This window comes from Rhipicephalus sanguineus, chromosome 4, assembly GCF_013339695.2.
Source record: "Rhipicephalus sanguineus isolate Rsan-2018 chromosome 4, BIME_Rsan_1.4, whole genome shotgun sequence".
NCBI classification, from domain to species: Eukaryota; Metazoa; Arthropoda; class Arachnida; order Ixodida; family Ixodidae; genus Rhipicephalus; species Rhipicephalus sanguineus.
This window is the reverse complement of record NC_051179.1, coordinates 109,898,031-109,922,518: the sequence shown is the minus strand read 5'-3', so window position 1 is coordinate 109,922,518 and position 24,488 is coordinate 109,898,031. Positions and strand designations below refer to the sequence as shown.

The window sequence follows — 24,488 nt, the reverse complement described above, 5'->3', positions numbered from 1 at the left end:
TAGCTGACTGTAATGCAGAGTGTCTGGGTTCGATTCCTGCTACAGCCGTGATTTTAATTCTTTGCTTTCAACGGGATTTCTCTTCAATAACGCCGTCGACGCCGGCACCACATTTTCTGCAACACGGGCTCCTTAGCGTATTCGCTAGAAGCTTTCCAAAGTCAGTTCTCACTGTACCTGGGTTTATATCGACTGCGAATAACCTGTGGTGCATACACGCTCATACCAAGGTTTGTCTAATGCGGGTATGTGCCACTTGTGACTGGCGGAAAAGGTTTCTTGACGTGCGCGACAGGTAATTCACATTATTGATGTCATGACCTGTGAATCGCGTTCGTCATACGATCATCCTTTCCAATGCCAATTTCAATGTACTACGGAGACGACCACGAGAGCATGCAGACGTGGACGCCTATATAGATGGATAGAAATGCTCAAAGCGTCTTTGGTTTGCTAAGAAACGCTTGTCATTTAAGATTCTTGATAATAGGTACGGTTCTAAATTAGTTCGCTTTACACGAAGACGTCAATTGCGGCAAAGTCCTGACTTGCACGACCAATAATGAGGTACGCGCTAATGACAGCTAAAGCGACTTGCCATTTCTACCTCATACAGAAGCGTGTGTCTTATAATTGGAGTTTGCCTTGGTCAAACTTTAATCTTGCCCTCTCTTTCTTTCTATGTTTGGGAAGTCCAGCAGACAAATGCCTAATAATGCCGGAAAAGGAGATACTACCGGAGAGCTGTTCCCTGAAACAAGTTCTGGAGCTATTCTACGCGCCAGCATTCTACGTACTTCTGGTGACTGTAGTTGTGGGAGATTACACGAATCTCGAGTTCTCAGCAACCATCGTGGACTACGGCATCGATAAAGGCATAGACTTGGATAGCGCCAAGCACCTTGTAACATTCAGTGCTTTAGGGCAAGTTGTGGGTCGAGTAGTTGTTCCGCTACAGGCAGACTTCTCTCCGTTCATGCGCCATTTTCTGTACACCCTGAGCTTTCTGGCACTTTGCTGCTGCATGGTAGCATTGCCGTACCTGTCTGCCTGGTCGACCATTCTTGCGCTGTCAACCGTGATTGGAGCGGCGGAAGGATACATCCTCTGCATCAAGTATGTCCTCTTCGCGGAATATCTCGGGGTCGACCGGACGGCTGCTGCCATTGGCATGATCGGCGTCCTGATGACTCCGGCGCTTCTGGTCAGCCCAACAATTTTAGGTAAGTGACTAGCTCCTTCCAGTTGCCTTTCTTAAACGCTAAGCATTTCCTTGCGCACCAAAGGCACATTGACTATTTTTATCTATCTATCTATCTATCTATCTATCTATCTATCTATCTATCTATCTATCTATCTATCTATCTATCTATCTATCTATCTATCTATCTATCTATCTATCTATCTATCTATCTATCTATCTATCTATCTATCTATCTATCTATCTATCTATCTATCTATCTATCTATCTATCTATCTATCTATCTATCTATCTATCTATCTATCTATCTAGCCGCCTACGACCTTCGGCTCTCGTGGCCGTCTCCTTGACTTTGTATAGACAAGATTTGCATGGGATGACATTAATGTATCACTAAAACGATTGATGAATCACGACATGAATAAAGTTGCATGCTTGCCGTGTACGTGATCTGAGCGCTTCGCTCGGTAACGTGCCGCACATACCCGCACACTAAGGCTCATGTAATGCGGGTATGGTGATAGATAGTCTATATTGACCCAGGAGTTGTGAGAATATATTGGCTTTGGAAAGCTTAACATAATAATATTCAGGAACCCGCGTCTCAGAAAATGCGGTGCCGGCGCTGGCGGCGTTGTTGCAGAGCGAAAAATTCCGATGGACGTGAAGGAATAAATTCACGGCTCGAGCTTAAATCAGACCCCGAAATTCTGCGTGGCAGTCAAGTATTTTGCCACAGAGCCACACCAGTGCTTGTATCTACTTCGAAAAAGCAGATGTCGAGTCAAGGTCGATTGCGGTCCCAGTGTTGGCAATGCGATTTTATAACAATGTAATAAACTCTACATATATACTCTTATGTCTCGGCAAGTTACATTCGAGCGTCGCTGAACCCCGCAAGAGTATACCAACGACCGCTACTTTTGATATGCAGACCATCAGACCGTAGCTTGCTGTTCGTGTGGATAAAGCTGACGGCTGTGCTATAACGTGAGTGCCGAAGTTACGTATGACCATAGGCTACCCCTCCGGAGCCAATGTAGTCGACTTTTCTTGTAAGCGCTCCAAATTCGCATAAGTACCTGATGTACATAATAATATCTGGGGTTTAACGTGCGAAAACCACGATATGAATATGAGAGACACCGTAGTGGAGGGCTCCGGAAATTTCAACCATCTGGGGTTCTTTAACGTGCACCTAAATCTAAGCACACGGGCCTCAAACATTTTCGCCTCCATCGAAAATGCGGCAGCCGCGGCCTGGATTCGATCCCGCGACTTGTGGGCCAGCGGTCGAGGACCATAACCACTAGACCACCGTGGCGGGGCGAACTTAATGTACACAATGACGTTGATCCACCTCGTAACGTTTAGTTCAAAGAAAAACAAAAAAAATGCTGGGTAAGCTGCTACTCGTCGACGGCTTCCCAATACATCGATTCCCGCAATGCTTATGATCTGCCGGTTTTTTATTTGGGTTCTCTTCGCTGGTGACATGACACGAGTTGTTGCGCCTGTTACCAACGTTGTGACGTTCAGGAAACAGGCATTAACACCAATTGCTACGCACGGTGGCTCTTTAGCATCTGCGCCTTATTGTGACGGTCTATGGCCCCAATCGTCGTCAAGTCACAAAACATTCCTGGCCCCTACCAGATCACAGAGATGGTCTACTTGCTCAAACTCGATTTGCTTTTTAGGTATGTACATTGAACAGGGGAGTAGGTAGAAATTTGTTTCATTTGGTGGAGGTCCTTGATCTCAGCGGGCAGGCAAGTGTGGTCGAGTGTCGTTTTGTGCTCTGAGTCTCATGAAAAAAAAAAAGAAATTGGGAGGGGCACGTGCTCATTGTGCCAGCCCCTTGCTACGCCAGTAACATTGAATAAGAATGGAGAAACGAGACACAGAAAAGGGAAGCTAAGCATAATAATTATATCCACGGTGTGTTGCCTCATCTCCCCCTGTGTGTATTTAGCGCTGTTATTCGACAGTTAGGCAGCTGAAACGGTAAGCTGACCGTGCGTACAGAAGCGAAGTTTCTGCTCGCGCGGATGCTTGGTGCTTAGTGTCGACCTTATATCGCACGCGATTGTTGGGTCTTTCGACAGCGAACATTCCATGCATGCGCCAATGTCTGGACGTGCATAAAAATGAAAGGCAAGGCTTCTGCACTTGAGCGTATAGCAGCGCTGAAGAAGGTCGCCTATTCTAATCGACAACTTTAAGATGCTTAGTTGGCGCAGATGCATCGGATGCCTGTATTGCTTGCCATGCATGAACGCCCTAAAGACGGAAAAAACGAAAAAAAAAAACGGTGGAAAACGGGAAGAGGACGGTAAAACACGAGAGCAAAAGTAGAAGTGCCGTAGGCACGAGAGAAGATAACTGCCTAGAGACATTCAAGGGCATCAGCAACACACACCCAAAGATGTGCGCTAGCACTCGCGTGATAAAGAATACGCGCGTAGCTTTGACGCGCATCTCAGCGCTTTTTTTATTATAGGAGGCTGAGCGCATGTGGAAAGCCATTGGTTGCGACGATGGATATTTAACCTGAAAATGGAATATAAAATGTAATACGTTGCCAATTTAGGCGCGATGTCACCTAATGAAGGATAACGTGTGCCTGTAGCTAAAACATTGTGCGTGATTCGGTATCGATACATTAACAAACCTGTCCGTAAGGAAATATTCTCAATAGCCTTTGTGGACGGGACGTAGGCAAGAAAAATGCGTTGGCCCAAATCCCCATAGCCACGGCGAACGAAGGTACATTCGTGCGTGAGTATTGTACAATCTGAAAATTTTATTAAGGAGAATCCATTTGATGCATCATGAAGCGCGAGGGCACCGCCGACGTCTGCAGCGCCAATATGAACGATGAAAAAAGTCACGAGTTCACTGATGGCGTCATAATGATGTCACAGACGTCGTTAGGACGTCACTATGTCAGATATGATGCCGTCACATGATGGCGCCGTAAGATGAGATTGTCGCATCGCCAAAGGTGGGCCGGACGCGCAGGGAGTGAAGCACCACGTAAGATGCAGAAAGCTTTAGGGGTGCGTAAGAAACAACATAACCGGCTGAGAAGAAAAGACGAAGATGGGTTTCCTTCGTCTTAGGCGAATATGTAAGGAATCCCGTTCGTGCTTATTTAAAAACAAAAGGGTGAACAAGTACTACGTAATCTACTATGGGAGAACTTTACTGCTGTTCTTTCAAAAATGAAATACTCTACAAAGAAGTCTGAGCAACTGGGTGTGTGTGTTTACAACAATGTATGTTCTGTATGGGACAGCGGCAAGCTCGCACAGCAAAGCCTGCCGCTACAAATACTGTGTATGGAGAAAAAACGCGGTTGACTTGGAGTATTATTACACGCCGTGGTGGTCTATTGCTTACGGTGCTCAACAGGTGATCCGAATGTCACGGGATGTAATCCCGGCCACACCGGCCGCATTTTTATTGTAGGTGAAATTCTAGCGGCCCGTGTACTTGAATTTAGGTGCACGTTCAGGTACCCCAGATTGTCGGAATTTTCGGAGCACTCCACTACGGCGTCCCACATATACATATCATGGTTTCAGGACTGCAAATCTGCCACTCCAGGTGGCGCTCATTTCGCTCCTGTCGCCACGCTGTGACCCTCAAAAAACTGGCGCTCGTGTCGTCACCGCCGACGCGCATGCGCACACTACCCTCATGAAGCATTTGCCCGTGTCGTTGCTTTTAACGTCGAAGGGGGAGATCTTCGGGGAGATAACGTAGCCCCCCTCGAGATCCTCGCGCAATTGACAATGGGCATATTGCGCACCCCTCCGACGTCTTTCCTTCGCTTCCGCTTTACCCGCACTCCGCTCCGCGAGGCAGCGGGGTTGGCAAGTATATCACCGATTAAGCTGAGAGAGACAATGGTAGAGGAGAGAGAGCGGCTTAAATGAGGAGCAGGTGGTCCCCTGTTTTCAATTTTTGCGCCAAAGTTTAGTCGGCGTCGCTACGCGCGCCTTCTGTGCGACAGGAGATTCGGCTGACGAGAGGCTGGGAGCACGACAAGACGCGGACGGCGTTTTTCAAAAGCGATCGGCCGACTGTTGGCGTAGTTACAGTGTAAGTAGGACGACGACACGACAAAAGACACTCCCGGCGACAGTCGGCAGACCGAAATCGGTGTCGAGTCACTCTAGTGTAAACGCGCCTTAAGGAATCAAGTCGACGCCAGCAGCATGCAGACTGAAGGGGTATTCACACGAGGAAGAAATCGGCGGGGGACACGGGGGGATTGTGAATCACGGGACCATGTCGTCACGGATTAGTGAGTGGGCGCGACCCCCCCGCCCCCCCGCCCCCCCGCGATTCCTCGGAGGAGACGGGGACCTTTTCCCCGACAGGACAAACGATCCCCCGGCGGTGGGGGATATGGCGGAATTTCGGGCTCTTGTTTGGCCACATTGTTGCACTTGCTCCTGCAGAGAGCGGCAGTGGGTGTCTAGTCTGCACCTGCGTGGTCGTCTGCAGCTCGTCAAACGGGTCGTACAAGCCACCAGAGTAGTCTAGTAACACTGGTCTCCCCCTCCGTTCGCCTCGTCCGTGTGAGTGGGGGACATTTGTGGAGACTTCTCCTCGCGAGCTGACGTTACTAAGTTCCGCCTTTATGCCCCGAGGATTTGTCTCCCGTCTGAATACCCCTTAACAGTCCCTGTCCCTAAATCGTGCCAGAAACGAAGGCTCCTCATCAGAAAGGCCCCACGATTTCAATCTTATGCATGCGTCAGAGAACTTCACGACCTTTTGTACCTCAATGATTTTCCAAACTTTCGGATGCCGACTGTGTGCGAGGATCACAGTGTCTTCAAAGACAGGCCTGCATTCAGAATCCCGCACGTAGATACAAATATGTTCCAAGACCGTTGTTTGGACGCTGTAACGATGCTCACAAAGCCTGTCACAGATAGACAATAACACACTGATTTATCAATGCGTATCCAGGAGTAAACAAATTAAAGGAAACTATGTCAAGTGGAGCAGATTTTGCACGTATTCAAAATTGTCACGTATATACACATACAAGAGCGGGAGGTGAGTCAGTACTGAACTACCGGAAACTCCAGCTGTCCCTTCCTATATTCAATGAAACGTCTGTGCCGCTGCAGAAAGAAAGCTCCTTCGCCGTGTTTCTTTAGCTGCTCTTCGAGATGGGCGTTTAGAAGGAATAGGAACGGTTAAGAGTACTACATACTCTACTATGGGAGAGCCGTATGCAGCTGTCCCTACACAATTATAGGCAATGCCCAGGTAGCTACAATTGCAAATTTTCGCGATGTTAAGCGCTTCTTAGTGTACAAGACAGTGAAATTTTACCATAATAAAACGCATTTGTGTCACTGGTTTTATAGATGGAAGTTGAGCGTTCCGACGTACTTTACTAAGAATCCTCACATAGGTACTCAGTGTAAAGTAACACTTTATTCAGAAATGACAAACTCTTATTTTTCAATTTACCGCGTATTTACATTAGCACAGGTAACGTACTTTCTGTTCGAGCGAACACCAGTTGGTACGACTCTCGAACGACTGTGAAGGACAGGCGAGCAGTTTAGAGGGAAGCTGCCCCTTTAACTGGTGCCTCTAAACGCGAACCGAGATATATGAACAGCGCTGCTGTTTAAGCCTCGCAAAAACCCCGTCCGGTGTTAGCAGAAAACTCGCCCTGAGCCATGGCATCTAGAACCACCTCGCGATGCTTCGGAGGAAGGAAAGTAGGAGAAAAAACAAGTTGATAGGAGGAGGAGACAAAATAAGTAAAACGAAATCAATATTCTTGGAGACGCGGCATTCGAACGCGCGCATCCACAGTCCGAATGCGAGTGTCGTAACCATTCTGCTATCTAGGCACGTTAGCAGAACAAGTATTTATGGGAACCATATTACTGCATTGCTATGGGCGTGCGAACAAGAAAAAGTTAGAGAGAAAGGAAGAGAAACAGAAAGAAACACAGATTAAGAGAGAGTACGAAAAGAAGAGGAAGAAAGACAAAGAAGGAGCTAGAAAGAAAGATAATAGAAGAAAGCAAAGCCATGTATTGTGTAGCAAGGCGGTGGGAAAGGGAAATGGCGGTGAGGAGGGGGAGAGTAAAGCAAAGCACAGTCGTGCATTCTGCAGTATAGCAGGGGGTGGCAAACGGGAGTGAGGGGGAGGAGGGAGGAATGGAGGAAGGGAAGGCCACCACCCTGGTGTTTCATCAGTCTTAGCACCACTAATGCGTATAGAAGAAGCACCACTGCTCTCAGGAGCCGCTGACGGTTTTCGTACGCGGAAGTACGCACACGGACGCAGCAAAATGAAGGAGCAGGGTTGCCAGGTCGAAAAGACGAAAACTACCCATAAAATTGGAAAAGACTGGTAAAATATTAGGCAACCTTTGCCAAGGGCCGTAAAAGTAAACGAAAGGTGTCACGGGCGGGTGAAAACAACGCCCGTGACAATATTCGATTAAATATTCGATTGCAAAATTAGGATTTTTTGCCTTCTCGCGAAAATCTAAATATCTAGAGGCTGAACCCTTCAAAATTAGAATTTCTGTAATACAGGAATCAATTGTTAACATTAGCAATAACTTCATGCATGATAACAAAATTTATTGTTCTGTTGCAAAAAATGGCCAGTCTTGAAATAGGGCACGCAAAGCTTTGCATCCACCTCTGGTACCACTGCGCAAGAGTCATATGCCTACCTCCTGGGTACGCTGGTTACATTTGTAAAATAGCGTACGCACCGAAGCAATGCAACCACTACTCACCCTATTCTAACACTTTCTAGTGGCACTCACGAGTCTTGGGTGACGTTTCTTAGAGGACCAGAAGTAATAGCCTTGTGGCGACAATTGTGTCCTCAAGATCACAGTAGCTTTGATAATGGCATGAAGGATACATTGTAGTCATGTCATTTTCGCAATCATTTCTTGCGCGATGATGAAGTCTGAGCAGTTAATATTTCTTCAGTCGCAGTTCCTACCCAATCCTAATGCAGAAGTTCAGGGGAAGATGAAAGCTTCTAGAGATGAAAAGTTATTGAACAGAGGGGGTTGCTGGAGCGAACCCTTCGAAAAGCGATCTTTTCTTCAAGGCGGTATTTGCAGGCTTGCCGAAGACATGAAGGCTTCACTGTCGTCATTTTCGTTACTTCCGTTACGGAAACGACTGCAGTCGACTCCGGCATAAGCACTCTCGCGCTAAAATGTAGCCAAAACCTTACTACCGCCACCAATTTAGAAAAATTATACTCGAATTGGCTCAATGTGGTGAAACTTTGCAATCCTGCGAAGGAAGTGGCATTTAAAGCTCTGCTGCAAAAGGGAACAGATTGAGAACACAATATACTTTAATTTTGAGAGCACAATGTACTTTATTTAGGAGACATAGTTCTTCAGAACGTAGCACTGTTGCCGAGAAATGCGCTTCAATTTTAAGCGATGGTTCTTAAAGGAAAGAGCTGCATATAGAGAAGGGCTTCTTGCCTGTTCCCGACACAAATATGCAGTAAAGCAACAAGTGGTACCTTAAAATTTTCACCGGCCGAAATATACGTAATCCAAGGCTGACTAACCGTACCTTGGGTAACAGCGCAACATTACAGCACTGATAAAAGAAGGAAAAAAAAAACACGGCGCGTGTAAGTCAAGGGAAATGTTTCTTTAAAGAAAAATATCTGTCACTTTGAGGCGTTGCAGGTCGGGGGCGCCAGTTGGTCGAACAACGTAGCAAGCAATTCTATCAGATGTGCGTGATTTTGTAGGAGTTGACTTTTCCTGCCTAATGAACTTGTCACGCGTATTTCTGCGCTCCCAATGAGAGGCTGTAAGCAGGATCCCATACGAAATAGCTCTTCTCAAACTGCGGAAGCCACATAACGCTGACAGGCTGTAGGTACTTCGATATCCTCCTTTACGCTTGGCTCGCACCAGCTATATGCACGTAGCATTATTTCAGCTTCCTTTACTTAAACTATGCTCTCGGCTGACGTACAGACGTTTTCAATGTTGTCCCAAGCGAAATAGTAAGAGCGCGATAAGCAGCTCCAATGAAGGTTCCGCTCTTCATTACAACTCCCCAATAGAGAGCTTCTGGTCTTATTTCTGCAGCTAATTTATACGCACACGATTTGCGAGTATATAATACGAGAAAGCTGCCAAATTTCGTAATGTAAATTTTGAAAGTCGGCAGCAAGGTGCTTATTGAACATTTAAAGAGAATCTGAACTGAGTGGTGCCACGAAAATCAAGTATTTATCGGTAGAAGTTCTCTTCAGATATTGAATGTTAGAAGCAGGCTGTTGCGACGTTTAAAAATCAGCTAGCCAGATTCTCAAAACTGTTTTTGAAGACGATCCTCTACAGTCGGTTTTTGCGGTAGCGATGCTCTAAATATTTTTCCTGTAAGCATGAAGTATACGAACGTACAAAATGCATCGGTCGTAGTGACATAACACACATGTCAATTTTAGTGACGACGTTGAATTGACAGAATTGTTTACATTCTGACGAAAATGCACGTAGGAGATAAGGGCCCCAAGTGCTAATTTGAAGGTCCGTAACTGAGTATTGCTAAGCTAACTCTTGAGAACGTGCTACCACTGCCTGAGAAATTGGCTCGAGCTAATTACCATTCTCCCATCTGTGAGCACGCGATGAGCATCACCTTAAGTCATGTCAGGAAGTACACGTGTTGGTTAAATACCAGCACTTCCCTGGTTTTTTTTTTTTTTTTCATTCCGCCTTTTTTCTGATACCTTAAAACGATGACGCATTCACTTGCTTCACTAATTTTTATAGCAAAATTCATACACTCATACTTAAGATACGTAGGTAGGTACCTTCTGAACTCTTTTCATTACTGTGAGTCACTGCGTTTATGCATTTCCTGTCCATTATATTTTGTCACCTGTCACACGAGATCAATCCTATTTTGAGTAAAATATTAAGGATGATCACGCATTGAAACTGCTACTACAGGGCATAAATGTTACCTGAGTTACTAATCTCGATCCTTGGAGCGGGCTTGTCGAATTCCGCTGAGAGAGAATCCGGTGGCTTTCCTCATGCTGGTTCTTATCCTTCACAGCCCAAATTAAGGCCAGCTTTTGTTCTGTTTCATAAAATGAGGCAGTAAACGTGTTATCCACTTGTACACATCAAAGGAACACCCAGAACTTGCGCGTTTAGCAATTTTAGTACAGCAGCCGTATCATTACAGGATCCCTACATCAACCTAACACCCCTCCCCCGCCCCCCCCCATTCACATTTGCTGTCCCATTTGCTCTCGAAGCTCGAACGCAGAGTGTGTGCCTGAACAATTTGGTTCTGGAGTGTGATGGCTGTATGAATATCCCTGTCATCTACATCGCGATTAAATTTGAAATCTACACGAGATTCATAGGACGAGGCACGCGCTGCTCTGTATTGAATCTGCATACATAGTTTTGTAAGCTCAGTAAAGATTCACTGTTACAGGCATTCCCACAACTGCTCAAGTCTTTTCTTCTTGTATATGTAGTTCTTAGCCTATTCTTCTCCATTATCTTAGCCAGAGTTACATCGCTCCTGCTGTGCGCACGATATGATGTCACCAGACCAGTGCCTTCATTTGTTCACTGTGTCTTTTCTGCTGCCCTTGTAGGACAATTTCGGGACGTTGCTGGCTCTTATGATGGCTACTACCGGCTGATGGGAGCTCTTAGCTTGATGGCCGCGGTTCTCTTCGCGGCACATGAAGCCTGGATGCACAGAAAAACTAAGCGAAGACATTCTGTTAAACACGAGAGCCCTACTCGTGAAGCAATATAATTCAGCTTTTGCAAGAAGCACCCTCCTTATTTCCTGCAGAAAACGGTTCTTGATAAGGCCGCTGTTCAATAAAGTGTTCAACAGCGGCACTTATCTGCTACAAACAGTGCAGATGAAGGAAAATGACTTTTAAGGGCTCGTTTTTTTTGTTAGACACACTATTACTGATGCGTAACAGACAATACTGCCAAGGAAAGTATACGGGATGTTATTTGGAGTAATGTAAATATGAAAAAAGGTTACAGTTTCACCGCAAGGGCGAAGCAATGAATGCGATAGCAAGAAAAGCGGCCCGTGATGGACGCGCTGCAACTACCGTGCGTCCATCACTACCCGTCGGCTGCTAGACTGTTTTAATTTCACGTGCGTAGAGACTTCTCATACGCAAACGTGAAAAGTACACGTACGTTACGTGCACGACATCTGAAAGGCGTTTAGCTACACGTACGCGACGCGCGGTGAGAGCTACCACGTAGCTCCATCTGCTGAGAATCATGAACACTGCGGTAGCTTGTTCGAGCGCCCGCGCAAGCAGACAGCGCAAGGGCAAGGTTCTCCTTGCGCAAATATAAGAAGAAACGAGAGAGCTGGCCGACGCCTTTAAGTGCGCCCGTCGCGCTTCTAGCGCCATCTCGCTGGTAATGAAGAAACGCATACAAGCGCCTCCGTCTCGGAGGACTGCAAACGGTAAAGGGTGTGTATATAACGCTTGCCGTTGTACGCTTTATGGAGTAGTGTTTAGCGCACCGCGCTGCGAATTCAGAGGTCGCTGGTTCGATTCCGCGCTTCGGAAGAATTTTTCTGATTTATTTTTCTTTGGGATGTCGATGTATATATACATGCTTATACATATACGCAGCATGACGACGGCGACGGCATAAATCAGCCGAGACTGTCCATATAATTGCTATCGCAATAAAAAGTGGACGAAAAGTTAACTTGCCGCCGGCAGGGACCGAACCTGCCACTATCGGCAAGTTATCTTTTCGTCCACTTTACTTTCTTCACATTTATGTATTAATTACTGCAAATAACATCCCGTGTACTTTCCTTGGTATTATTGTCTGTTAGTTCTCATTAAAACAGTGCAGATGCGTTTCCCATAGTACACGTAGTACCTCTTGTTTAAGCGCAGCGTTTCATAATTCCAATGAGTTCGCTTCGCGAGATTTGGTTCCATCAAACGGCAGGCAGGTTCGACAGTGTACGCGATGCTACTTCCATAAACATGTCAGTGCATCCTAACATTCAGGACATGGTCAATAATTTTGCCTGATGTGTTATAATAAGCCGTATACACAGCGCCAACTACATTACAAGAATACTCGGATTGTTCACGAAGTGACGCTTTACGTGTACAGGAATTCAGCAACCTATTGAAGACGTATGCCTCTTCATTCACACCTTAAAAAAAGTCCTTGACCCCTTGCGCGCAACAGTGTGACCAGGTAAGGATGATATCCAATTTTTATAAGTATCGGTAGATGCAGAATACCATGCACTCGCTTCAACTATCCTTTTTATGCGCCTACTGAAAACACCAGTTATCGATGGCTAGTTTTGAATTAATGATCAATATTCTCAGCTATTATTGCTAGCTAATATTGCTTAAATGGCGACTAAACATGGCTTGTTGCGGATAATGTTCACTAAATAATGCTTGCGACTGCCAGGTTAGTGTTGCTATACGATGGCTGGTAATAACTCATGTTGGCTTACTGCAAGTAAATATTAGTGCTGACCAACTTTGCCTATCGGCTGTTGAATTACCAACATTCCCTTGAGTAAGCCTCAGTCCGAGGATTGAGCCATATACAAGTTTTGCACGCGTCATATCCAGTTACGATGCAGCGTACTGAGTGTTCTCAGCTGTAGACTATGCAACATATTGTCTTGTAGATAAGACACCCGGCTTCGGAGCTCTTTCCCGGCCAACAGAGCTATCGCAAGAGAGTAGCCGCTGCTTAGCTTGCAACGTGGCGATACCAGTGCATTATCACCCGTACCTGCACAGCGTAATGTCCCACATGCACTGCGAATATTATGCTATAAACTAAACTGCCCCCTGAGAAAAACGGCTAAATATGCAGGCGCCCCTTCTATGGCACTGCAGAAAGCAAAACCACGGTTATAAATAGCTGAAGGCTCTTTGCTAGCGTAATAGCTGCTATTGTAGACGAGTATAGCTTTCAGAAGCCTCCTACACCCAAGTGAAATAACTGCACCTATGAAGTTAGCCGTGAAAAAAAAACTGTAAGCAAGTTTAATTCCTCTTTATTCGGAAGTTTTTTTATGTACTTCGTACACCGAGAAGTGCGTGAGAAATGCCTGCGCGTACAGAACCCTGACGCCACAAACACTCTCCGTTAATGAAACGGTTATGCCTCACGTAAAATCTCGTCGATTATTGGCTGCTACAGTATATCATCAACTCGTATTCAGGCTCCGTGGCACGGACCGTGAGATGGGATAGTTGCCTCTGAGGAGCATAGTAAATTGGTGCGTTAGATAACAAAAGAAAAAACGCAGTGCATGGATACATACACCTGGATGGAATGTGTCCATTGAAGGATAACTTTCGCGACAAAGTTCTGCCTATAGTGAACTAGAACATGTATCCTACTGGTGCAAACGGAGGAGCCTGGCAATGCAGCGGCTGATACCGAACGCGTCGCGTCGCCGCAAGGATCGCGGCTGCAATTTTTACTAGCGTTCCCATTCGCTCGCCTATAGTGGACTCACTATGCGTTGCTCTTTTTTTTGCCACCCCGCAGGTATTATTTTTATTGTTTTTTGACAAGAGTCTAGTGCTGACAGCACTGCTTGGTGCCGCCGTTGAAGAACGGTGAGACGCCGTGAGCTGGTGTATCACTGGCGTCTGAAATATGGTCGCTGCGCCTTAGTCGAAGCAGCTGTAGTGAAATATGCCGAAAAATATAAGAGTGTAATAATAAATTATACCGATTCCACGCCGCTTAGACACCGCAGTTTTACGGCCTCACCCGAAAGCGCTTCTAATGTGTTGACCTGCAAATAATGCGGACTAAAATTATCATCCCTAGCGTATGGTCCACTATTCGATCTCACGCACTCGCTGCGTGCAAGTTGCTTAAAATTAGAATGTAATTATTCTCAATCGCGGGTACAGTTACATGTGTAAGTTGTTTCAACCTCCTAAAACAGCCGAGTATGATATTTCTTGGAAGTTAGTGGAAGCGAACGGCATACACGTTCTCTGTTAAACGCGTTACACAGTTTTATTTGGGCATCCGCAGCAACTCTGCGGACGCAGCCTGCCAGCCATTCCCTATGACAGGCTTTGTCCACATATATGTAGCGGGCGCTCAACTAAAACTCTTTATTAACGCACGGCACCGCTACAACGACGCGGAACGCGGAGAAATGCACGCAAGAAACGCGCGCAAGCGCCTACAGCAGAAAGGGCGGCGCGACTAGAAAAATTTGCACTGGCGCCACCTGGATTTTTCTTCGCCAAGAGGAACGCCTGAATCCTCCCGTTCGCGCCACTAGGAAGCTGGTTCTAGTTCACTATAGTTCTGCCGTTGGCGGTCGCCGTGGCTCATTCAAGGTAAGGGCGATTGCACAGTCTCCGCATATTACAGCCCTGGACACACATACTACTTCGTCATGAAGCTTTACCGGTAAAGTGTCGGTAAGTGGTGATAGTAGTAGAAGGAGACGTTTTTTTTTTGTTTTTTTTTTTTGCGCGACAAGGAGTTTAGGGAGCACGGGAGTGGAATGGCCCGTCCTTTCCATCCTAAGGCGGCGGCCTGACCTTGCGCTTTGGTGCCGTCTTCGGCCATCCGGAAAACTCGGAGTTGGAAATCCGGGTCTTAGCTAAACAGTGCATGCAGTCTCCTACTGCTCTATGGTGGTGGTGGAAAGGGGAGGCAATTAGCTGGTATGGCTTTTGCCACTTATCGAGGCGCCCGCTCACATGATGTGGTCAAGGTCGGCTCTAGCTGCGTACAATTTACGTCTAGCTACATGTAGCCCGGGATAAAGGTGACTGTACATCATTAGGTTCGGAAGACTGTGCGCCTGTAAAAGGCGCCAGGTCACTGCTTGTTTTTCATCTAAAAACTTTGTGAGCGGCGGAGCGATTCCCTCTGCCCCGGAAGAAGAACTGTGCCTTTTCTTTTTAGGACAACATATGGTCTCGGCATTAACGGTGGAGGGATTCAACCCGATGATCGCAAGAGGTCGCCATGCGGCCGCCGATGGGCAGTTCTCGGGCTGAAAGAAAAACGTGTTCTCTGTTGGAGACATTCTTCGGATGCGGATAAGTACAACATGGCCAGAGCGGAGCAAATATGGATATCTGTAAACAGGTTCATTAGAAGCTGTATTCACAAGTGCGACATTCAGAGCAATTTTGCAAGTATTATACAATTTCTTTAAAGTTAACCTCGTTGTCTAATACTGCACCGTGTTTAAAATTAAATTTTCTTTAGAAAGCCGCGCAATTGCACTTCCTCAGGAATGCTCGTGGTGACCAAAAGAAAAGGGAAGCGGTAAGTATGACACATTCGAAGAACAGCAAGAAAAGATGGATCAGTAAAGTTTTAAATGTGGTGCATTTCTTAGCGAGCCAAAGGCGGTTTGACAGTTTCTATCTCTCTAACTATCTATCTAGCCGCCCACCTCTGGACGCGCTCGTGGTCGTTTCCTTTGCATGGCATATGCCAAAATTGGCCTAGGAGTACAGGAGGGTATGAAGAACGCGATGCACAGGTCATTTACTGGAATACCGTGACTTGCGTGCCGCGTATATACGTCATGAAACATTTTCTACCTGACACATATTGCACGTATGTCACATACTCGCATAACACGGCCCGTGGTATACGGGTATGCGCCACAGTTGATTCACGGTCTATATCAACCGAGCGACAGTGTGAATAGACGTAATCTTAAAGGGATAGCATTATGGTGCCCGTGTAGTAGAAAATACGGTGCCGGCTGCGATGGCGTAGTTGATGAGTGAAAAAGCCCGATCGACGCAAAGGATAAAAATCAAGGCTCGAGCTGGAATCAAACCCACGCATTCTGCATACAGTCAGCTATTCTACCACAGAGCCACGCCAGCACTTCAAATGAATTAAGAAAAAATCACACCATCTCCCGCTAAAGGGGACCATGAGGCGATGCGAAGCAGTGTTTCGGCATCTAGAGCCCGCGTTTCAGAGGTGGAGTGGTGAGGGGGAAAGGGGAGAGGGGATGTGGAGAGGGGAAATGGAGAGGGGAAGGGGAAAGGGGAAGAGGAGAGGTGATGTGGAGAGGGGAAGGGGATAGGATGGGTGGAGAGGGGGATGGGAAAGGGAGATGAGAGGAGGAGAGGGATGGGGAGAGGGAAAGGGGAGAGAGGGAGTGGAGAGGGAAGTGGTGAGGGTTTGCGCATGCGCAGTAAGGGTGGTCACGCCGCACACCACCACCACCGGATTGAACTCCGCTATAAGATGCTTCTAAAAGACTCTATTCATGAAGGAGCAACGTTAACTGTGGTTGCAGTGTTGCTGTGAGCGTTCATAACAATGTAATAAACGTTGACTACGCAAGCTAGTCGAGCGTTGGTCTAATACGCCTACGACCACTACTTCGCACATCATCCAGCCGTAGCGTGCACTTCGTTGCCGTAATTTAACATGCGTGCCGACGTTACCTCAGACCATCCTCTACCCTTTGCACGCCAGTGTATAGTCGACCTGCCTATCAAGCCAACGATGCTACAAATTTTTACCAAACACTTCGATACACGTCGTAATCCATGACTGAAAGCAAGAAGCACGGCGTAATCTGCTCCTCGTCGACTGCGTCGAATGAAGTCGATTCCCACAATGTGTGAGACCTGCTCAGTTGTTAACGTAAGAACATGTCGCGCACCCACATTCACAAGTCCTGAGCCCACCTTTCTCAAGCGGAAAAAATAGGTTGTCTTATTTCATGGTTTCCCACGATGAGCGCCTAATGCTATGAAATGCCTGAATATGTATACGAAAGCATTCATATTCCTCAAGAACGTAAATAAGCTTTTGCGTAAATAAAACACGTTTACGTAAATAAAACACGCTTAAACACAGCAGTTTCGAGTAAATGGCACAATGTAAACGCAAGCGCTCACATTACTGGCGTACTGAATTTCTGTTCATTGTATCTTAACGGGCGCAGTTCACAATTAACCTTTTCGAAGACGTTTTATGGAAAAACGCGGCGCTATTGCCTACAATATTAACTTAACTGGAGATGTTCTTCCAGTCAAAACAGAAACCATGTTTTACGTTATCAAAGGCTCTGTTGGGGTCACTCTGAAGCGCTCCTCGATCCATACTAGATTCATCACGGCCAAGGACTAACCGCGCTGTACGGACCTTTGTATGCGTAGAGCGAGCTCGAATTCCACTTTTTGGTTGTCAGCCAAAAATGTATAAAGGTTAAAGCCTTAGATGCCCCATCAAACACGCAAGTTGACCGCCGGCGTCTTCGAGATTTGGTGAGACCTAACGATAGTTTGCGATACCGGTGTCGGTGTGAAAACGATTCATGCAGAAAAGCAAGTAAAAAAAGGTGGCCGGAAGTCGCGCGATACTCCAGCGAATGTATCCGTGCAGCCGGCGTACCAAAAGTAACATGACCTCAATGTAATATGGCATCATCAATGACGTCACAGGTCGCCAGACTTTCTGGTGCCATAGTGACGTCATGATGACTTCACATTATGGCTTTAGCTTGGAATGCCGCCGACCCTGTTGGCAGTTAAAAACCACGTTATGTTCAGAAGGCTTTCGTCGGCGGGTGAGGAGAGGGATGGGATCTGTACATGGACTGAGAAGAAAAATAATGATGGCTAACGCCTTCATGTTGCCTTAGGCGCTTGCATAAGGGACCCTATGAGTTCTTATTCACAATTTTAAATCTATTTGTGAGTAATTTCGCTAATATATCGCAATAAGCCTTACGTTACGATATCGGCCTTCATGTATTACTCTGTTTAATGTTTCATTGTCAGTGCTCTACGTGAATAAGGTCGACAGCCATGTAAGAAAAAAAAAAGCAGAAAGTTCATGTTTAAGGTACTCTTTAGAAAGCTGCTAGAGAAAAAAATTCGGAAGTTATCGAAATTTACTCTAAAAATAAGCAATACGGCTAATTGGGCCAAGAATTTTATTTTTGTGGGGAGCTCTGTTTGTAAACCTAATTTCTTCCTTAGTTATTGGTAGACCATCAGTGAAATAAAGATGATCGTGTTTAACTTCGGCGAAACGGGAATAGGTTGTCGGCATTTCTTTCGCTTTCAACCTGAAGCCCTGCCGCAGCTGTAAATATGTTTTTGCCATGATCTTCCAATGCGGCTGCTACCTGTCGTCCCTGTGCATACGAAATTACATGGTTTAATTTGCGATAATTCTGAAAACTGTGTATGGCTCTTCATTGCGAAAAAAAAACTTTTTTTGCTGGCCCTTCATTCATAAAACGAGCAGTGCGTGAACGTCCCATTGCTCTTGTGAATAGTCCTATCATGTACAACCTGCGGCGGGGAGCTGGGACAGTTGGAAAATTGAACATTCATGCATTTTGAGCGCTCACGAGGACACAGGAAGAAATTAAGAGAATACAGACAACAGGGTATGAAGGACGCTCTTGTCTATGAATTTTACTGCCAGAATGCACACACAACATGTCCCGAAGAGCAGTCTAACTAGTGCCACATCACATGCTTGAAGTTACTACAAAGTTTGAGGTACCATTCAAGCTAGATGATACGACGGTGGTGAGAAAAAAGCCCTACAATATGTCAAGGGAGAAAAGAATGTGGCTTCAGAACGAGATCCAAAAGATGTTGGATGCACAGATCATTCGTCCATCCACATCTCCATTCGCGTCGCCCAACACCATTGCACCTAAGGAAGATGGAAGTCTTAGACTCTGCACAGACTATAGACAAATTAATAAGCAGACAGAGCTTTTTCCGTTTCCTATGCCACGTATAGACTCTATCATAGATGAAACGGGTGGATGCAGAGTGTTCTCGCGCATTGACTTATGCAAAGGTTTTTGGCAAGTTCCGCTATCTGAAAAATACAAGAAATATTCTGCATTCATAACGCCCTTTGAAATCTACGAGTATAATCGACTCCCATTTGGATGGAAGAACTCACCCGCTTGGTTCCAGAAGATGATGAATGACGTTTTGCGACCGTTTCTTGGGAAGTTTTGTAACGTCTACATTGACGATATAATTGTTTATTCCCGCAACGAGGATGAACATTCAAACCATCTTGCTAGAGTACTTAAAGCACTTTGTGATCCCGAGCTCAAGATTAACGAGAAGAAGAGTGAGTTTTTCCAAAGAAAAGTTGTGTTTCTGGGTAGAGTATTTGATGGCCAAACCAAGACAACGAAACAGGAATCCGTAGAACGAATAGCAAAAATGCAGAAGCCGTATGACTTACACTCTTTGCGGGTATTTCTGGGTTTGGCCGGGCATTTTCGGTCGTTCATTAGAGATTATGCGACAAAAACTAAATGCCTCACAGAAATGACTAAGAAGAATGTTCCATTTCAGTGGACAGCAGAGTGTGATTCCGTTTATCACAGCCTTGTGAGCATCATTTCATCTGATCCAGTTCTCACTCTTCCAGACTTCAAGTTGCCCTTCGAGCTGAACACCGACGCTTCTTATTATGGCACAGGTGCAGTGCTTTACCAAAGAGATGCCGACTGTCCGCGGAGCCGGCAACAGAGGGTCGTCGGATACTATTCGTACACCTTCTCGAAAGCGCAACTTAACTACACGACTACAGAAAAGAAGCCTTGGCAGTCCTAATGGCCGTACGCTATTTTAGACCTTACCTGGATGGCAGGAGCTTCACGCTCTTCACGGATCATCAAGCCTTGACTTACATCCTTAACCTCGCAGAGCCTAGAGGAAAGATCGCTAGGTGGGTGGCCGAACTCCAGCAGTTTACATTCGTGGTCCATCACAGGCCTGGGGAGCACCTAAAGGATGCAGATGCACTTTCGAGACTTGCGGTCATTCCTGATCAAGAAAACATCAACGCAAACCTGTTGTGGGAGGGAACTGAAGAACTCCAGTTCCTCAACGGAAAGTTCGCAGTCCCCGAAACAATGGTGCCTCGAATCTTGGAACTTTATCACGACTCCCCGCACTCAGGCGGACACGATGGCTTTTGGAGGACTTATCGCAAGATCCATCAACGTTTCCAGTGGAAACACATGAAAGATGACGTCCAGCGGTATGTTCAGTCTTGTCATCAATGTCAAGTTCACAAAGCCAAGTACCTTCAGAGAACGGACGAGATGGTCTTGCCTCAACACTCCGACATACCGTTTGAAGTTGTCCACGTCGATTTTGCAGAGCTCAAGAAAAAGGCTGCTGGAGTAGGAAGAACACAGTCTTTCCTAGTGGCAATAGACCAGTACACAAGAACAGTGGCTGCACGGCCGGGAAGAGAAGACGCGAATAGTGTGATTGCTCTCTTGAGCCGTGAGATGTTTAAGAGTACAAAAGTAGTGATATCAGACAATGGACCAGCGTTTCTAAGCCAGCGTTTGCAAGAGTGGGCGAAGCAACGTGGAGTTACTTTGCGACGCTGCGCGCCGTACCATCCTGCAGGAAATGGCATGGCTGAAAGAATAATACGAGATTTGAAGCAGTTCATTTCAATGTACCCAAGCTTTCAAGGCGGATGGAAATGCTGCTTGGAGGCAGCTGTTGCTCATCACAACCGATCGCACACTGCGAGCATCGGCTGTAGCCCGTATTTTGCGGCATTCGGAAAGGCGCCAGTGCTTCCTGCTGATCAACAGCTTCGCATTGCTGACCGCCTGCAATTGTGCGAAAAGCGAAAAACTTCGGAAGCATACCAGCGATATCGGGAAGATATGAAGAGAAACTTCGACCGCCGCCACAACACGCGGTTACCTAAGATACAGCTGAACGATCTGATACTCGTCAGAAAGGGCCTTCCCGGCACGAAGCAGGTGTATTTGGGACCTTATCGAGTGGTGCAGACTGCAGTGCAACAAGGCATTCTCAAGAGGGTTGGTTACGTAAACGGTGACGGTGTGCTGGAGTTTGCGACTGTTGGAAACGTCTTCATGTATCATCCCAGGAGGGATTAGTCTTCAAAGAGGGGGAGTGTACGTGGACGTGGTGAAGAAGTTAGAGAAGGACTGAGGGAAGACGAGGAAGATGAGGGTGTTCTAAATAAAGAACATGGCTGACACCATAGCCTAGCCCAACGTGTATTATTACATATATCATTGCCATTGAGATAGAGGCAATAAGCCTCTATACCTATGACTCTTCTGTCCGCAAGGTTCCACCATGTAGCTCCCTTTTTTAAGCATTTGTGCCCTCGGATATTAGGTATGCTTGTGGCTGAGGTCACATAGCACATGGCTGCCTACCAAATAAGAGAAATGCGTGTCTCCTTTTGATAATCTCTGCGGAAAAAGTTCAATAATGGTACATCAGAACAGCCTTCCAGCTGCTGGTCAAGTCACCGAGTAGATTTCTTAGGCGGCTGCGATGAGTGACCCTAACCCTTTACTGTCAAATGCGTGATTTTTTACACTTTTACTGCAGTGGTGATGCACGAGCGTCCCCATCTCCGTGCTTGAATGCGCAAATCGATATGTTTTGTGCTGCGTAAGCAACCTACCAAATATCTGTGATACGCACGATATAACCGCAATAATTTTACTTTTTCTCAAACATTAATCGGGACATTAGCAAGATAGTCAAGACACAGTCCAGCATTGTCTGTTCTACAATACTATATTCATGTCACTATGTGGTAAGCTAAATCTTTTCGCGAATCACTGGCTAACGCAATAGGTGCCAATAAATAGAAAGATTTTATATAAAAAACAGGTTCGTTTTTAGGAGTTGTCTTGCCATTTACCGCAGTTTTGCTCTCGCGCATAATTTTCCATTTGCCAACGGGGATTAAAAAAAATATCACCAACTACACAACACGAGAATTGTAATATATGCATACAGCTACGCAGGAAGACTCTATCTCACAACAGGATACTTTTTCAGCCGACGGTGTTTGAACTTTTTTTCTTGCTTTCTACGATGCACAGCTGCTTCAACGAGAGCAGGCATACATTCCATTTTAATGCTTTTGTCGCATTCGCTAGTGTGCACAGATTGAGAATCGAAAACCGCGCTGCAGGTAAGTCAACTTCATCTTTATTTTTTCCCCGACTGTATTTACATCACAATCCAGTCGTACGCGGTAATTACGCACGAAAAATAACAAGAGAGACCATAACTGTGATAGTCAGCAAACGACGTCAGAACGTTAGTCCCCTTACTGTCGTGCAGCCCGTCTTTGCTTCAAAGCCTTGAAGACCCCTATTGTTATAGAGCGTGTAGCACGTACACGTAGGTTCAAATAACATTTCTCGCTTATTGCTTTAAAATTGCTTTGTCCAAGTGATGCTATTTAGTCAAATATTTTGCAACTTCGGCGTATATTATGTTCACGCAAAATAATTCCAAGGCACTCGGTATACATCCCGGGAAAGAACGTGAGGTAATGTGTTCTTTTGTGCGAAGTTCAGTAATAAATGGTAATTAGATGTAAATAAGTATCTAAATATTTTGCAATCAGTCAATTTCAAGTCTTGCATAAAAATAATCAAATATTGGGCTCAAAATGCATGCGCAGTTTGTTTTTCGGTTACGTTCGTTCTCAGCAAAGAAATATAATACCCTTGACGTTGGTCTTGGAATGCGCCGCACGTCGAACGATCGTAAAATATGGTAGTGTCTCCAGCAAACCGATCGTCTGCAGCAATACGCGGCTTAATGAAATTAAATGAGTGCTACTTTTTCACTCAGCAAGTGTGTACTGATGTGCGCACTGTGTTTCAAGCCACTTCAAGAAACACGCGGTGCGTGACGCGCCTCCGCAGTTTATCTACAGGCCACAGCTGAAGGGACTGTATATATGTGAACAAATGCTCCGTGTAAACGCTTTCAAAACCATTAGTGTATGTGCATTCGTCTAAATTACTGGGTTATAATATGCCACAAATAACACCATTAAGCAAAGAGGACCTAGTTTCATGAGGGTTACGGGCATACTAGACTTCGCGAACTGAAATGACTCATAGTAATAAACAGCGCGAAAAACTAGTTTAGCGCGCTGTTTATTACTATGAATACATACCAACTAGCCCAGCTTACCACTCACTTGAAATAACTCACTGGCACCAATTCACGGGAAGCATTACGGTTGTGGGTGATAGAATCAGCTCCGGCCTTCCTTGTGTTCTGCAGACACAGGACGAACGAAAATGAGAAATCTCCGCCAAGGGAGCAAGCACGTCTAAGACAAAACTGCTTTGCTTTCACAACCCTATGAAAAAATTAGATATCAATTATTCGTTTGGTCTCCTTGTTTCCTTGAGTGGATACTGTAAATTTCCTTGTTCTTGTAAACCCGTAAGCTGTGTGGCTACTGAAAGTATCTTGGTCTATATTTTGACAGCGTTCTTTCCTGGAAATCTCATATAGACTATGTATGCAAACGTCTTCGTGTTGTATCATGTATACTGTACAATTTCAGACATTATATGCCTCTCTCTGTTCAAAAACTTGTTGTATAGCTTTGGGTTGCGGTGTAGTAAGGTATGGCATAACCGTATACGGACATTGTGCAACATGCTGGCAAATGAGGGTAAACTCTATTCTTCGTCATACCTTACGATCCTAACCTCAGTGCCAAAAATGATGCTTTTAAAACCTTATGTACGCCGGATTTTGCTCACCCACTATAGGAAAGTGTAGTGATTAGGCAGTTTTGGAACAATAGCTTCAAAATCAAGTGCGTTTCTGCACGTTGTTTGTGTCCCAGGAATTCATTCCTAGTACCCAGGCGTCACACAAACTGTGGAAAAAGAATACGTGACTGCTACGTTCCTCTCTACTTAAATAAGTTGCCCCCAAGTGTACTGCTTACTCGGACAAAGCAGAAGAAAAAAAACCTCTCAGAAGAATGATTTATTTATCGTCTTAAGAAAGTTGGTTTTTATCTCTGCTGTGCTGTTTGTTTTTATATGCAAATGTATAACTATAAACTACTGCTGTTTTCCGCTGCTGCCAGGCACTGCCCCTCAAGCCCTATGTGGCTTTGGTAGGCCTGATGTGTGTACTGTTTCCTTGAGAAATAATCAATCAATCAATCAATCAATCAATCAATCAAACGTTTATTTAACGTGCCCAGGAACAACCATAATGTTTTTGTACTGGCGCACGAAAAAAAAAAGAACAAAGGCCAACATTCATAATAAAATATCAGGGATAAAAAACGTTATAAAATTGCACATATACAGCTATGCTCAGGAAAAAAAAGGTCAACAGTGTACGAGGCTAAGTAAGTACAGT

General features: G+C 45.5%; 1 protein-coding gene across 1 annotated transcript; it reads left to right on the top strand.

The window, feature by feature from the left end:
* The first annotated feature begins 691 nt into the window (after window positions 1-691).
* On the top strand, window positions 692-11,044 carry LOC119388935 (monocarboxylate transporter 12-like). The gene is made up of 2 exons (XM_037656280.2): window positions 692-1,223; window positions 10,878-11,044. The coding sequence occupies exons 1-2, from the start codon at window positions 716-718 to the stop codon at window positions 11,042-11,044; spliced, it is 675 nt and encodes a 224-aa protein (XP_037512208.1). The 5' UTR covers window positions 692-715.
* The last annotated feature ends 13,444 nt before the right edge of the window (window positions 11,045-24,488 follow it).